At 47.6% G+C, this 17,253-nt stretch overlaps 1 protein-coding gene across 2 annotated transcripts; it reads right to left on the reverse strand.

The window, feature by feature from the left end:
- Positions 1 to 404: 404 nt before the first annotated feature.
- LOC108942163 (potassium voltage-gated channel subfamily C member 1-like) lies at positions 405 to 17,253 on the reverse strand. 2 transcript variants are annotated; one of them, XM_029252536.1, is made up of 4 exons: positions 16,669 to 17,253; positions 5,710 to 6,643; positions 1,405 to 1,587; positions 405 to 555 (listed from the first exon to the last, which is right to left on the reverse strand). In XM_029252536.1, exons 1-4 carry the CDS (start codon positions 17,245 to 17,247, stop codon positions 431 to 433), a joined length of 1,821 nt encoding a protein of 606 aa, XP_029108369.1. In that variant the 5' UTR covers positions 17,248 to 17,253; the 3' UTR covers positions 405 to 430. The 2 variants fall into 2 exon arrangements, with proteins under 2 accessions (XP_029108369.1, XP_029108370.1); XM_029252537.1 differs by lacking the exon at positions 1,405 to 1,587.

The following is a 17,253-nucleotide window of genomic DNA, read 5'->3' on the forward strand; positions in this document are numbered from 1 at the left end:
GTTGGGCATCCTGTTCAATCTGCATTTCCAGGATGAGGCAGAGGACCACTGTCCAAGCATGCCATCCATGGTCCTGCCTTCAGCACTACGATGTCCCTCAGAAGCAATCACGACACGTGTCTCCAGCAAGAGATGAAGAAAGGGGATTCTCCTCGGTGACCTTCAGAGAGCCCTTTCTAGATCTGGTCGGAATGTGTGACTAAACCTTTCGGTCGATTACTGCAAACACAGCACTTTAACTCCCTCGGGTCAGTTGAAGCGCCAGCAAAGCCTCAGGTGTGTGCTACCCTGACGTGATGTGGCCCCTTTACCTGTCTACAGTGTAAAGAGCTCCAGGGCCACGTCACTCGGACCGGCACCCCAGTGCTGTTGCTTCGCTGGACAGGAAAGCCCTTTGGGGGGTTGGTGTCAGTGTGCTGTGTGAGGGGCCTCAGTGTGTTAGCTTGGCGCGATTGTCCTCTTGGCAGTGCACCCACTTTAGCTGCAGCAGCGGGTACACCTGGGAGCTGAGTGTGGGCGGAGCCTCTCCCAGGGGCCGCCCCAGGGAGGGCGGGGCTACACGTCATAGTAGGACAAGGACATGGGAATGGTAAAGGAGGAGGTGACAAACAAACAGCAAGGGGGGAACAAGAGAAAACAAACGACAAAGAAAAAGAAAAAGGGAAGGTTAAGGTCGGTCCAGAGCTCGAGCCAATGGCTGCCTGTGTGTTTGTTGCATGCGTGAGTGAAACATAGAGGAATGGAGAGAAACCCATAGAACGTTCTGTAAAAAATCTCTTTCGAGATGAAAGAGCGAAATTGTAGGTATGGTGAGGGGTTGGGGTGGGTCTTAATGTTTGAAGGGTTTCTCATGAAAATTAATGTGTAAAATGCGTTGTATGAAATCGAGACCACCATTGTCTGGTTGCTTTTGTCCTGGACCACACTTTTGGAAATAAAGGTAGGTAAACAAATGAAGAATACAATGAATCAGAGGTTTGCACAAATTTATTTTCTCCACCTGGAACCTTTCAGCCCTGGACTCATCAAGGAAGGAGCTACAGGTAAGAGGAAAAGAAGGATAGGAGAAGAGGAATAGGAGGCCCAATAGGAGGTGCTCTGCCATGCAAGACGGGAAAGAAGACTAGTGTGTGAGCTATGAGTGTCGTGGAGGGCAGGGCAGGGTGTGGGAGTGGTGGCACGCTAGTGCTGAACCGTGGATGCTATGGACCAGGAGTTGTTCCTGCTTTTCTGTGACCTGTGGGGTGTGGTAGAAGGTGGGAGTTGTCAGGAGCTTACTCTACAGTCCTACACGTGAAGGACAGGACATGAAGGGACGTTTGTGTGCGTTGTCTGTATGTTCTGAGCCGTGTGTGACACACTCGTCCTGCCTGTGGTGACACCTCATGCGTTTCTGTTACATACCCCTCCTCACTCTTCCCGCCGCGTGACCGGGCCGCTCAGCAGCGGTTAGCAGGAAGCATGGCTGCTCGCCTCTGTCGTTTGGGCTAAAGATCTGGCCGTCGTCAGGCGACACGGCCTGGTCTATATGAGGACAGTCTTCATTCGCCAGTGCCGCCTTAGCTGCCTCGCCATTCACTTTGGGATCTTCAAACACACAAGCACAAGTGAGACACCGCAAACCTGCAGAGGGACCATCTAGGTTGCTGCTCTCTGAAACTATAAAGAAACAACAGTCTGGGAGGAGATGCCACCACTTGTTGGCATGAGGGAGCTGTACAGTTGTGCTTCTTTTTGCAGCACGTTCTCGCAGCCACCCCTCCCACCATTCCTACTCACAATTCCCAACAAATATTTCTACAACTCCATGCAGATAAATCGAAATCTTTTCTGCTCATTAATGCTCCACTCAAACATGTGAGAACACCCAAGATGCACCTTCCACCCATTCTCCCATGATCTCCATTCAAGTATTTTTAAAGGCACTCTAATCCTACAATTGGATGGAAAATGGCTTCATAAGATTTTTCTTCTCATTCTTTTGGAATGAAGAAGGGGGGAACCAAAATCTTATGCGCTTTGACAACTGACTTTTGCAACACCACTTGAAAGGAGTTCTGCAGACTGGGTAAGGGATGTCCATGGTGCTATAGCTGATAAGGGTTAGGACCATGGCTTTTGGTGGTTCATGTGTTTGTACAATGAGATCTGCTGCATTTGCTTCAGGCTGTTTCTCCCTAGGAGCAGTTAGACAAACACAAGACTCAAGGTGAGATGCTTTACTCCACTTCGGTGCAGTTTTTTTCAGCCATGTTTATGAGTTGCAATCAAACAGACAGCATTGCATGGGGGTCACAAATAGCACCATAGGGACCTCTGGAGCTCATAGGTGGGCAAATCATCACTGTTTGCTGAGTAAGTCAAGCTTTTGTTCTCCTACCTTTTCTTCTGCATTCCCCTGCTCGTCTGATGATCATCTGAGTCTGACAGAGGACTCAACATCTAGAATGATGCTCATTAGGGAGAACAAGACAGGATAAGAGTGGCACTAAACTAGGTCTTGTAATTACCACTATGTGATCATAACTTTGGTACAGCCGTGATGAAGCCTGTCTCAATGAACAGCCAACACATGGAGCAGCAGAATCTTAGTTATCTCTCTTTCTCCACTTCTCACCCTTTCTTTGCTCAGGATTCATAAGCTGCAGATCCATCTTTTCTGCATGTCCATTTGCATTTCATTACCTGTTTTCAGTTTGCGCTAAGGAGTATGCTGCCCCACTGCCTCTCATGTAGCTCATTGACAGCTAGGCTGTGTTTGCTCAAGATGTGAACAGCATGGACCTCTGCAGGATACCTCCTTTCATCAGCCACAAGTGTGCTGCCTATGGAGCACTCACTGCACTGTCACAAATGTAACTCCGTGTGAAATGACTGTCCCAAGGACCTCTGTTTTCCCCATAACCAACTTATATTTATGTAGATTGGCTCTGTGAAGCATCTCTGCCCCATAACACTCAACTCCACATGGACTTCTCTCAGCTCCAGAACCAACTCAGTTCCAAATGGACTGATCGTCCTGAAGACTACTCTCTGCTCCATAACCAGCTCATACCCATATGTACTAACTGACCCAAGAACTTCTGCCTGCTTCATAACAAAACCTCTGCATTCATTTAATTTTTATAGTGTCCAACATGGCTGTTGCCTTAGTGCTTAGTCGCTCAAGATAACAGAATAGAATTACATCAGTGGCCACAGATTCTCACATTTTGTCTCCATTTTAATATCCTTGGCGGGTCATACTAGATGCTGCTGTCAGTCTTTTTATACTTTACAAGAAAGATCTCAGTCTACACACCAGATAGAAGAGTAAAACGATATTTTAAAAATTATTTTTGTGACCTGGGCTTAGTTGTCACATCCTCTGAGGTTTCTCAGAGTTGGCATCTTGTCCCTGAGGGTTTGGGTGATGAGATGCGGCACATCGCTTTCTTCGGGAAGGATGTCTTCCAAGAAGACAACACCCCCAGGGGCCATCAATGTGACAAGGGCAATTATTGCAAAAGACTACCGTGATTTGCAGAGTAAAATCTGCATGTTGTCGCCGTGGTGCCTTTACCGTCATTCAAATAGGGCTGCCCAGCCTCCTCCACAGCTTCTGTCCCTGTTTCACGTGGATTATGTATCATTGACATCAAGTGCATGGACATCAAGGTACTGCTGTAAATCTTAGTCGTTCATGGAACTCCATCCAGCTCATGCTGTGGCCCAGTTTCCAGGTCCTAACAGCAAAACCTTTACCTCTTCAGTACTGAAGAAAATAAGACAAGCAATGTCTCTTGTAATGAACTTTCAGCCTTTTACTGAATATGAGCACCACCCAACATTTGCATCAGTTCACATCTTAAAGGGCTTTCCCTCATCTCTGTATTTTTTAAGTGTTCCTGTTATAACAGCTCAATTGCTACACAGGTTTCATTTGAATCCCATGTTAACCTAAAAAGAGCTGACTTTGATTTGGTTATGTGCCCATATTTGTGTGCATGCAGCAGATGTGTAGATAGACTGTAGTGTAAATCTGTGAATAACTGATTGACATGGCCGAGCTCTCTGGCACATGTGTGCGCTGGCACTGTTGTCATGGCAGCCATGCCGAACTAGAGGAAAAGACGCTGTGTGAAGAAATAAACACACAGTGTCATTGAATGGTTTTATCCAGTGTGTACAATATTGTGGAAGTTAAAACAACCTTCTTTTTTCAGCTCAGGAATAAAAATGTAGTGAAATCAGTTTACACGTGGGACACAACCATCTGTCCTTTCATGATATGTGAAGTAGTGCTATGTCATTGATTTAAGTGGAAGCTTTGACAGCTGCCTGGAGGACAACAGTCTGTTTCCCACCTGCCTTGTCATGCCATACGCTACTCATGTAGCCCTTATGTCCACTGTGACATGGGTAGGTCAGGTATAGCCAGTATTGCACTAAAAGCCACATCCTGTGATCTACCTAAAAGCCAGAAACACACCTAAAAAGTCTTGGTACACTCTGCTGCTCTTAGAAGGTGGGCAGAAGAGCAGCTGGACACCCTGGTCCAAATGGATGATCAATGTCAGCTTTGTCCAAGATGATCTACATTATTATTAGGATGCTTTCATAGTCATGCAGGCCCCAAAGGTCTAAGAAAAGCACCGACAAATAAATACATTTTTTTCAATGCATAGGACAGAATATCACTGGGCCTCTCTGGGCATAGCTTGCTGCCATGGTGATATGGCCTTCAAGGAAATGTTTCACCTAAAAACTCTTCTTGTACAGTTTACTCCTACAGTCTCTATACATACTGCTGAACACGCTGGTTTCGCCATTTCTTGGAGGCACCTGAGTCCCATCCAAAGTCTAATTGGATGAAGTCATTGCAGGGAACTCAAGGGACAGGTGGGGCTGTGTGTAATGGGGCATTGCTGAGCACTTTCCCACAGATGAACCAAGAGGTTGACAGTCCTGACTCAGCCACTATCATTAAGAGCTTAAATGTGGTGCTGTCACAGAGGACCACAATGGACCAGGCTACCAGGATTGCACACAGAAAAGCCTAAAAGAAGTTCTCATTATTTTCCCAAATTGACTCCCATAAAACCCTGATACAAAGTGCTGGCAGAATCCAAACGTCCATGGCTTTTGCATGCTCCAATTTTACTGCTGTAAACCTCTAAACTGCAGGCCCCCTTACCCAGCTGAGAAGACTCATTTGCTAAAATCAGACGAAATTCAGAGACTCTATAAAGGAAGAGGTGGGTGACAAAGAGAATCAGAACCTTTGGGAATTAGGGCCGAGGTGGGCCAGTTCAGGTGGAAGGAATAAAGGGATTGGGGTGAGGGTTGAAAGGGTAAGGGGGCAGAGGTTGTATGTTTCTTGATGAATGTGGTTCTGTGCCCCTGTGAGTGAAATTCTGATTGGAGAGTGTGGCCCCTGGGGGAGTAAAGTGACCTGCACAGTGATAGGTGGGTGATGGTAAGATGCGGATATAGAAGCGGGTATGTGTGTGCAGTGGGGGTTGTTTCTTGGGTCATAACCGAATGACTCATGGGCAAGGTGTGGCATTGGTAAGGACCGCATGGTGAATGGAGTGAGTTTGAAGCATTAGGTTGGGAGTGAAAGGAAGAGAAAAGAAAGGAGGAAGATTGAGAGGTTTGTTAGCAAGTCATTTTTTTCAAGATTCCTTTTTTGCAATCAGATGGACATGCCTCTCAAAGGCTTCCTACCTGCTCTGTTCATTTCTAAAGTCTCTTCTTGTGCCAGGGGGCAGGTGTCGCTCTGTGTGCTGTGATGGGGAGAGTTCATGCCCGACTTACAGAAATTGGGAGAGCCAAGATGCGGTGCCCGGGGAATATGTTTGTTCTTTTTCTTTGGCAGTTTTTGCTTAGCCATTGCCAAGGAATAGTACATCCCAAAGTTGTTGACAATGACAGGAACGGGCATGGCAATGGTCAACACCCCAGCCAGGGCACACAAGGCCCCCACCAGCATGCCTGACCATGTCTGGGGGTACATGTCCCCATAGCCCAGAGTGGTCATAGTCACCACAGCCCACCAAAATCCAATGGGAATGTTCTTGAAGTGTGTGTGCTCACTGGCTCTTGGGTCATTGGGTTGGGCCCCTATTCGCTCAGCATAGTAGATCATGGTGGCGAAGATGAGTACACCCAGTGCCAAGAAGATGATGAGCAACAGGAATTCATTGGTGCTGGCCCGCAGTGTGTGGCCCAGGACCCGGAGACCCACAAAGTGGCGCGTGAGCTTGAAAATCCGCAAGATCCTCACAAAACGAACCACCCGCAGGAAACCCAGCACATCCTTGGCTGCTTTGGAAGACAGGCCACTGAGTCCCACTTCCAGGTAAAAGGGCAGGATGGCCACAAAGTCAATGATATTAAGAGCGTTGCGAATAAACTCCGACTTGTCTGGACAGAAGGTGATGCGCATCAGAAACTCGAAGGTGAACCATACCACACACACACCTTCAATGTAGGTGAGGTAGACTACAGTCTCAGTCTCCTGGTAAACATGTTGCAGTGTGACGTTGTCCACCTCCTCCTGTTCTGTCCGGTTAGTGATGGGGTTAAAGGCCTCGTGCGTCTCCAGGCAAAAGGTGGTGATGGATACCAAGATGAAGAACAATGAGGCAAAAGCCACCCACTGTGTGACAGAGAGGGAAAAAAGAGCATGAGTTAGGAAACTTATGACACCATAAGAATTATTAAACATCATCATGAGTCTCAGCAATCTTTTTCAGCAGACATCTGTGTTTCCATTCACAGTTGAACTTGTCTGTCTCAGCTGACAGGCAAAAGGAAACGTGGACCTTAAGTCATCTCATCATGACTGAACAATCAACAAATATGGCCTGAGTCACCAGAACACTAATAGGACAGAAACAATGGGGTCTGGTATGTGATGCAGGACTTGAGCCATTCCTCCATTGCTCCTCCCCCACCACACCTGCCATTCAGTCCTCTTCAGATGTGTACTCCCAGTGACTAACCAAGAATAAAGCCTGACAAGAGCACATGGGCACAGCTGTTTCCCCATTGACTGGAGCACAGAACACATCAATTTCCAATTGCTGAATAATGCATCGCTCACAGTGTGGCTTCCCATCAATTAGCCCAGTGGTGCGAAGCTGCTGCCAAAGCAGGAAGGCTGGGTTGTGTAACTCCACTTAACGGCAATGGAATATTAAATAGCATGCCCCATGGATCTTTGCGTCTGTACAGAAAGCACATTACTAAACTGTAACGCTAAGTATTGAAGAGGAATCAACGGGATCCGTACACAAGAAGCACTAGCAGCATTTCTAAGACAAATGCAAGAAGATGTATGAAAGCATGACTTGACTTGCGGTTTCCTTCAGTGAGAGCATGAAACATCTGCAGTACCTTCACCAGCAATTAGATCCTAATTTCTTTGTCCATTCATGGTTTTGGGACTCATAGCTACATAAGAACCTGGTCTCCCTTTTTTTATTTGTGGTAACCTTGCTATTAGCTATGGAGACACTGTCATTCTCCAATTGCACTAATGACCGCCGCGTTTGTGTTTATGCTCCACTGGCTCTTTTCCTGTCTTCTCACACACTAGAGGTCACAATACCAACTGTTTCTACTGGAGTGGAGGGCAGCAGTTCCAGGGCTTGACGGGAAGCCCATATGCTGGAGATACTGAAAAAACCCTCAAGTGGTGGTCTGCAGTAGAACAAGCCTCCACACCTCTCCACGTTCCCACCTATGTGCCAGGTCTTACGCTGACATTCTACAAGGACTGATACGGAAACACACACAGTCATGTGAACTATAGAGGTAGGGTCACATTAAAGGTGACACATTTGGAAGTGATATGGTCATTTTTTAAAGTAATTCAGTGCAATAATCTCAATGACACTGAGAAACACACCTTATGTAACTTATTTACTAGTTTTTAGCTTTGTTGAGGTGACCATTCAGAACCAGACATCTTGCGCACTTTTATTATTTTATTTAGTTGGACATGTTTGAAAGCACTTTGCTCAAATTCACAAGAGCAGGAGGACCCCATGGGGCTTTCAACTTGTAAACCTGTCAGATGTGGAGCTCTTTCAGCAGGACATTGCTGTCCTGTAATGCAAATGGACAAACGGGAGAGTTGAGGACACCCAGAGGGTGTTCAAACTCTTCCCAGTAAGACCACTGGAGCGAACTTTCCTTAATGTCTTCAACACTCAATGAGGGATTTTGCTCATATTCATCCATGTGTAAATTCCCATTCCCACACCCTTGAGCAGACAAGGTTGTTATATAAAAGGCCACTACTGGGACTTATCATATTTGACAAAGCAAAAATAATGCACAGTGGTCTTCAATCAGCTGTCCATGGTCAGTGGGGAGGGGGAGTCAAGTCTTTCGGATGTATGTTAATCCCAACATCACTTCACTGAACATGATGATGGGGTCAGGTGGGGTGGATGGGGAATAACTTAGTTCGAGGGGGTTTTTGTTGGATCAATGGCACACCCAGCAGAGACGCTGGTGTTGTTCCAGGAGCAGGTGGGTCAGGGAGGGACTGAGCCCAACGCTATCCTTTGAACCCTGACTTGGCAGCTTCCTTTCTTCCAGGTGGCATCATAGATACTAGAAAAAGGACTTGGTGAAAAAGGAAAGAGGGAAGAAATGTCTCTCCACGGGGGCTATAGAAATAGAACTACACCCCCTGTTCCTGCCAAGCATCACCACCCTCTTCCTCTCACTGCCTTCAGCTGATGGGCCCGCAGATGAATGCGTGTCACGTTCTCTTATGTAAAGCCTCCTCCCCTCCTGGTCCCTCTCCATGTTCCCAGTCTCTGTCTCCTCTCTCACCCTCCCTCCTCACAGTGTTTTCTGATCTCTCCATTCTGTCTCGGTCTTGCTCCAGTTTCTTGTCTCCATCCATTGATGGACAAATGACAATACTTTTGTGTGACAGTCAAACATTCCCAGTTCTAGTAAATCCTGCCAAAGCTAAGTGGTGTGATAGCATGGTTGTCCTGATTTGTGAGGTCCTCCTTCCACTATAGGATCTGTGTGTGTGTGTATGTGTGTGTATTGTGCTTTGACGGATAGGTGGCTAACCCAAGAATCCTGTATATCTATGGCTGCCACCTCCTCAAACAGAGCAGTAGTGGATGGAGCACAAACTTTTGGTCTCTGTGAATGATGTGTGAACACTGCAGGTTCAGTGGTTTTACTCATATGCACTTAAAGGGTAAATTAATGACAACCCCTTGTCAGTTAAAAGCAGGATGGAGTACCAGGTCACTGAGGGATGAACACGGTGAACTGCTTAAAAAGCAGCGCTCATGCTAAATGTTCAAAAGCCCAGGAGTCCCTGCTGTTTTACCCTTGTGTATGATACCTGCAAGTCTGAATTGCCTTCATAAAAATATTCAATTGTGGAAATATGTAAAAATATAACGAAGCAATGTCATTACGAGTCCACACCCAACTGCACCGTCATCACTGGAGTTCAATGACGTGTCTCTACACCAACCCCAAGGATTGATGGGAAATGGAATCATATCTGTGGCTCTTTCAAAAGTTTGCTGGTTCTGATGAAGCAGCTCATCTGTGAACCTGCAGGTTATCAGTGGCTTCATTTCAGGTTATGCTCCAGTGCTGAATATGGGTCTAGAAGATCAGTGGAAGAGCTTTGCAGTAGAGTCCCATTTGGACCATATGGATATGTGAGTAATTTAGGGATTTGTGGCACTCAGAGTTGGAAAGAAGGCAAAACAAACGTCGTCCTAAGAGCTGACAGAGAAGCACCCAGATCCTCTCCAAAGATTCAGAGCTTCAGAGCAAAGGAAAGAAGTGGAATGGATATAGATGGGATAGAGAAAACACAGGAATTTGACTGGGCAGCACATGTCAGTCCTGGTCCTACCGACACCAAGTGATCACACAACCTCTATTTCCTAAGCCACCAGGAAACTCACTCCTGAGTACAAGGTGGACAGTTCTACCCCCTGATGCCACTCAGGGTCTTGGATCCCTGCTGATCTGACTGGTCCATGACACTTGTAAGCTCTATGTGCAAAGCTGCCACATGTAGATGGGTTCACGCTGCAGTTGCGTTCAACTGCGCTCATTATAGTGACGGTTATGGGACGCGTCAGGTGCAGGAACTTGAACACACGACTCAGAAAGTGGGATGAGATCCATCATCGTCAGCCATCCAGACCCACTGAAACCTCATGCATCTCAGTCTTGGAATGATGCTGCTAAACCTGGAGATTAAAAACATCCACATGCATTTATTTTAAATGTTTTGGGTTACTGAGGTAGACCAGCCACTTTTGAAGTTTGGTTTAACTTTTCATAGGAGATTTTTATGTAACTTGCAGTTAGTTGCTCACATCCAGCTTCGAAAGCTGAATAATAACTGGACAGCTGGACGGATGCTCCTGCATAATGGTAGTAAAAATGCAATGGATATTGAGCCCAGTCAGCTGATTCTGTGAAAGCACCATTTCCCAGATGACCATGGACACGGAAGCGAACGCCGCATTATTGCAAAACTGCCGTTTCAGCAGATGGATTGCAGGCCATCAGCGAGTGCGCAGTTTCCTAAAAACATCTTAATTGAGGCTTAAATCGCCTTAAGTGGGTTTTAGAAGGTCCACCAGTGTCCGTCTCTGAGATCATTTGCGATGCGACGCTTTCACATCTTTGTGCATCAAAACCACGAATGACAAGAGACCATCATGTTCCCAGTGGTCTTTCAATGAGAGCAGCCTCCTGTTTCTGATGCTAAGAGTTGCCTTCAGATACTAACTGATGGGAAGCTGGCATGTGGTTGAGTCTTGAGCTGTGCTGTTCTCTCCTGCTCCAGCACGTGGTGCGATATGAAGCCCTTCAATGCTGTTGGTGAATTTTTTATATGCATTATGTGGGTTCCATGGGGGAGGCAGTGGCGCAGTGGGTTTGGCTAGTGCCTGCTCTATGGAGGGTCTGGGGGTCAAGTCCTGCTTGGGGTGTGTTGAGGCAGACTGGTGTCCCGCCCGGGGTGTGTCCCCTCCCCCTCCAACCTTGCGCCCTGTGTTGCCAGGTTGGGCTCTGGCTCGCCACGACCCCGCTCGGGGCAGGCAGTTGTAGACAGTGTGTGTGTGTGTGTGTGTGTGTGTGTGTGTGTGTGTGTGTGGGGGGGGGGGTTTGGGTTCCCAGTAGTGAATATATTGATCTCAATAAGTACAGTCAGTGTGCACACAGGGTGTTCTCACTTCCATCTCTGAAAAGAAACTAGCAAGACAACAGAAACATGGTCCACATCATCCAGATGGGTGTCAGAGCTGTCTGACAGGAACATAGTGCCTTGATTTTATCCTCCGTGGGGGAAGATCTCCACCATTCTGTTGCTATTGAAATCCTCACATTGTTCTGCACTCCAGGATGAGAGGTGGGGCTGCCCCAAGTCCCGTGACCCTCTCTATCTCTCCACTTCTACAGACCTCACAAGGTTAAAACATGCCAACATGTAATGGTAGGACTGTGGACTGTGGAACAGGGGGTGGGTTTTGTCACTGCTGCCCATGTGGACGTTGCTCAAAGTGACATCACTATGACTACAGGGGGTCTAGGAGGACAGGGGAACTATAGGGATGACCGACCCAATCGCCTCCATCTTAACGCAGATGCTGAGTGCAACCTCTGAACCTCTCTGTTCATTAGCTGTGCAGAAGACATGCCATTAAGTGAAGTAAACTGCTGATGTGTTTAAAATGTTGGTGATGTCAACATTGCCTTTGTGCAGCTCATCAGTTGTAGATGGTGTTTTTGGAAATTATGCACAGCATCACACATAGGATTTCTGGGGTTTTTTTGTTATGTATTATTCACCTTCTTTGTTTTCAGTTTGAGGGGGGTGCGGTGGTGCAGTGGGTTGGACCACAGTCCTGCTCTCCGGTAGATCTGGGGTTCAAGTCCCGCTTGGGGTGCCTTGCAACGGACTGGCGTCCCATCCTGGGTGTGTCCCCTCCCCCTCCGGCCTTACGCCCTGTGTTGCCGGGTAGGCACCGGTTCCCCGCGACCCTGTATGGGACAAGCGGTTCTGAAAATGTGTGTGTGTTTTTAGATTGCACTCTAATATTCATGTCAATTATGAAAATTTAATATGGTACTACTTTTAAATTATGCTTAAAATCAGTATATGTCACTGCCTATTCTTTAAAGGCTCTACATGGATGACTGCACTTTTTTTTTTTAAATTAAGATTTTGTTAATTTTGGAGATTGTGATCATCATTCTTTTACCCAACAGTGTTCCCTTACACAGATATAATATTTGGGTATTAAGTGGGAGTGTATTTCTTCTCATGGGTTTCCTCCCGCAGAGGTGTAATTGTCCTGTGATGGACTGGCATCCTATGCCGTCTCATATCCTTTGTCTCCAGGATAGGCTTCAGACCACCGTGACCCTGCACTGGACAAGTGGTTACTGATGAAAGATGGACAGATAATGGATAGGTAATGAATTGATTATTGATCACAAACAAATGGCCTGTGGCCACTATTCAACAACATGCCTCCATAGCGCAGTGCAGCCAAGCTCATGTTTTTGGGGCTCCCGGTCCTCCAGATCCTGCTGATTCGTACACAAAGACAGCATTAAAAATTTACCGTTGTTCCAGCTGAGTGACAGGGTCTCTGGTAAATTGCTGCGTACTCTGTTTTTTACTACCCCGCTCTACATTTCACTTTTGTGGTGCCACATGCAGCTGTGTACGCTGCTTTGTTGTACTTCTGTTGTGTGAAGCCTGAGACATAAAGAAACACCAGGCGCTGCTAGAGGCCACAGGAATTCCTGTAAGGCCTCACTGAACCCAACCAGGATTCCCTCAAAAAACTACACCAACTCTCAGAAGAACCTCCACATATAAACAGATGAGCTGGAGGATAATGAAAGAGCGAGTGAGCAGGGAAGTGAAGACCACAGGAATAGTGAAGTCGGGTGGGCGGTGCTTCATGAAGGGACAAGAAGGTGGAGGTATGCTTCTCACAGAGTCCCTCGCCCCTTTGGCCGACGGCCCCAGGCTTTGTTGAGCTGAGATCCTCCCCTGCGAAGCTGCACAGGTCACGTGTGTCCCACACTCTGTACATCTCCATTAATCACTAAGACCCGCTAATCCTTCTCCTCCAAATGAGCAGTTACCATCCAGGAGGGACTGTCCAGACTCCAGGAGGAAGAGAACCTCTTCGTTCACCAATATCTAATGACTCAGTGACTCACTAAGGTTTTAAATGGGTTTTTAGAAAGGTCACCGTGCGGCACAAAAAACATAAGTGAGCAGCAGAGCTCCCATATATTATGAATGTGCCAAGTGTTTACAGGGTTCAGCAACGCTCAAAAAATATGGGTTAGGTGAGATTGGAGCTACTCCAGGTTGAAAAACATGAAGGCACTAGTCGAGAAAGGAGAAGGAGAAACAAGGCGTGTATGTCTATTTGTGTGGGCACCTTGACAATCCACTGCCCTGCTCCTACTGTATTGTCCACGTGACCACTAAACCCTGTGATTCTTGATCTCAGCTCCCTGGAAGAGACATGACCCCACAGTTGGGTCTCACTCTGCAAGTCGGATGGTAGCATAATGGTTACAGCTGCTGCTTTCGTCTTTCTTGCCACTTTTGAACCCTGAGCCAGTTTTCCTGACCAGACCAGACTGGGTGAGAAGCAGTGCTTCAGGTGGGGCACCATCCCAGTACTCTTCGACCACAAGGACACCATTGATCATTTCCTGGCAGCCAAGCCAGCTGCTCTCGGTTCTATGGAGGTGGTATGGATTCAACCTGTATTCTGGACAGTCATCTGTTTCCAAGGAGCAGAGGTTATGGAAAGTGCCAGCATGCTGACTCTTTGCTTTCAGCTGACGCATCCTGTTCCGCCTTTTAGGAAACTTATCTGCAAAAACCTTGGGGCTCATTTGGCCAGGGAGAAGCCTGCTGCCACTGAGGGGAGCCTTTGAAAGGCTTACACAACACCAACCAGAGCAGGCTTGGGGCAGCAACAGCAGTGGGGATACAGGGTTGTGGGACCCACAGCCAATGTTCACACCACATCATTAGACCTCATACACTACCATGGACTCAAAGACTGATTTAAGGGCACCAATATCTCCTGTCTTTCAGTTACAGGTTGGGTAGCCATGGCAAGGATAGAAGAATGGACAGGTGGACATTCTGCAGGACACCAGGATGGGTGGAAACTGGTGGGATTGCAGGGAGACCCAACAAGGCTGGGAAAACCCTCCTGGAAGGATCTCAGAGCTCTCTGTTGTTGAACCACAGCTGTTTGGTGTCTCCACATGCAGGCTGAGGACAGCAGAGATCAGTGGACCCCTGGGGAGAACTTGGCCAGCTGGAGACTTGCCAATGTGATCCGGGTTTCTGAATGAACAAGTAACCGGCTGATACATCATCCATGCATAATACATCAAAGACACGAGAGTAGGAAACAAACTGATGCGTTTAACTTAGTGCCCCCGCACTCGGCAAGGGCGGAAAGCGGAAAAAACCCGATGTGATGAAACGTACACAGCTCATGACTGAGGGCTCTATTATTCATCCATTCATTTCAAACAAGCTGCTCGATTCACCTCGTTTTATGGTGTAGCTGAAAAAAGAAAGATTCTGATTTAAACTAAATAGATTGTTTAGGATTGTGTTCAATATTAAACGCTTTTTGCCACAGATAGAGCCCGAAATCCCATTTCCCGTATACATCAGCTCATCAAGACAGGGCTTTCGTTTAAATATTTTGGTTGTAACTTTAAAGAAAACATAGATGGTCAAAAATTTGTGTGAGAAATAAATCTCTTTGCATTAAGCTCTGCTCTGAAAACCTAACCCTGTCCCTTCTGATTCTGCAGAGTCATTCTTGAAGTTCATTGAAATTACTCAACGGGAGTCTTTCAGACACAGCTCCTTCGGGTTAAAAATTTTCCTCCCCAAGATGCGTTCCCACCCCCCCACCCCTCATAAATAAACATCCAGTCCTCAAACACCTAGCAATGAGATGCACCATTAATTAGCTATGTGTTCTCTATAAAACAGTTGCCATGGAAACGTATTCCCAGAACCGCTAAAAAAAACAGCACTGAGGATGTGATGGAAGAAGGTACTGTTGCTTGCTAAAAACATGATCTTATTACAGTGGTAAACAAAGTATCAAAAATGCCCACCTTTCCTCAGGAGGTGCCACTGAAATTAAAATGAGAAGGTGACAGAAATCTGGCGGAGTAAAGATACATCTCTTCCTTTACACAGAAACCAGAGTAAAATTAAAATGTATGAGCGCCTAAAACGACTCTGAGAAAAGTAGTTTCTTTCGAAATTTACTTAAGTACAAGTAAAGAACTCAGTGTAACACATTACTACCCTCCTCTGGGTGTGGAAGCGGAGAACCTGCGCAGCCTGCCAACGTCCTCAAGTTGGAGATGATGGAAAAGCTTGAAGGTTAGAGTCAGCAGGCGTGGATTGTCTCCGATGTCTGCTTTTGTTTGCTTTTTAATTTGATTCGTCCACCTCATCAGTGCATCTCGGGTACGAGAAATGATCCCGAGCAGAACTTTCTCAACTCGCTCCCTGACACTGTTTCTGCAGTTTCCGTTGAGTTGACAGTACAGGCAGACCTTTCTCTTAATGCAGCATTGTGCAGCAACTTTACTGACCTTCTCTGGGGATCTTAAATATTTTTGCTTCCCACCACATGGAGCACACTAATCATGATGTGACAGAATGGTTTCTCGCATTTGTCATAAAGCTCCGCTGTTCCTTAAGTGTCAGCCTGGGAAGCCTGGCGTTCGCTGTCCCAACTGTGCCGGAGTTTTGGATCAACCCGAAAAACTTGCGTCCCAGTTTACACCAAGACAAGGAGAGGAAAGGCTCACCTTCGGGGAATAGGCAGTAATCCTGAGCTGGGTGCAACACAGCTTCACCTCCCCCGCACCCCAGCCCGCACCCACAGTTCGCGGGGCGTCACCCTAGAGAGGCCGCACTTTCCGAATATGACACCTCGTTCAAAACACTATTACCTACTATTACAGCTGAGTGCTGAGTAAAATACAACAACCGCAGGAGACCACGTCAATACTGTACTCGAGCACCGGGAACGTGTGCCAACCTGATCAGCAAACAACCAACCTCACCCAAGAGGTCAGGAAGAGCCAAACAACCGATCTGCACTCCGCAGGTAACCAAATAACCAAATACCTCACAGTACCTAGTGTTTAATAAGCAGGGTTAGTCGAGATGAGAGGTCCAGAAGAACCAAACAGCCAAGAGCCAACATGTAACAGAACTGCAGCCACACAGAAGTTCCTCGTGACAGGACTTGGGTGGGAAGACTGCAAAACTGCAAAACGCACAAAATGAACTGTTTTCGCTGAACAGTCTGCAACATCCACCATGGTAAAACTGACAAGCATGGTAAAAATTGTACAGGTTTCCTCCTCTGTTTAGGAAATAACAATACATTTTAAATGACTAATTAAGCAGAGAGGTAAACAAAGAGCAAAATAACTTCCACCAAGTGTAACAGTGTTTGTCACGCTCCAGCAGTCCTGTTCACGAGACTGCAACTGATTTGCAATGAATAATGATGATGATGATGATGATGATGATGATGACAGTAATAAAAATGATGATAATCTCTCTCCCACCCTTGCATATTTGGACGAGTAGGGGTCATCGAAGAGCGCCCACACGCGCCGCTGCCAGCGCCTGCACACGCCCCCCGCCCTGCCCTCGCCGGGGTCCCCCATGGCCAGCCTCTTGGTCATCTCCAGGTCATCGTCGCCGTCCGCCGGCTCGCCGCCGCACGCGCCGCCCTCCGCGTCGCCGTCCTCGTGGCCCGGCTCGGGCGCCCCGCCCCCGAAGCTGTCGAGAGCCTCCTCGGCGTCACGGTGCTGCCGGTAGGTCATCCAGCAGCAGGGCTCCACATCCGTCTCGTCGATGCCCCAGAAGGCGAGCTCCTCCTCGTAGAGCGGCCCGCACACGTCGGCGGGGCAGTGCAGCCTCCCGGTGCGGTAGTAGTTGAGGATGTGCGCGAAGACGCCCGGGTGCCGGTCGAAGAAGAACTCTCCGGCCACGGGGTCGTAGTCGAAGCGGCCGGGCGCGTCGGGCTCGGCGAGCCACGCGAGGCGCGTGCCGGGCAGCGTGCGAAGGGTGCTGCGGTACGTCTGGTGGCGTACACCCCCCACGTTGATTACCACGCGCTCGGTCTCGTCGCCCCGGCCCATGGCGCG

Source organism: Scleropages formosus, chromosome 5 (assembly GCF_900964775.1).
Source record: "Scleropages formosus chromosome 5, fSclFor1.1, whole genome shotgun sequence".
Taxonomy (NCBI): domain Eukaryota; kingdom Metazoa; phylum Chordata; class Actinopteri; order Osteoglossiformes; family Osteoglossidae; genus Scleropages; species Scleropages formosus.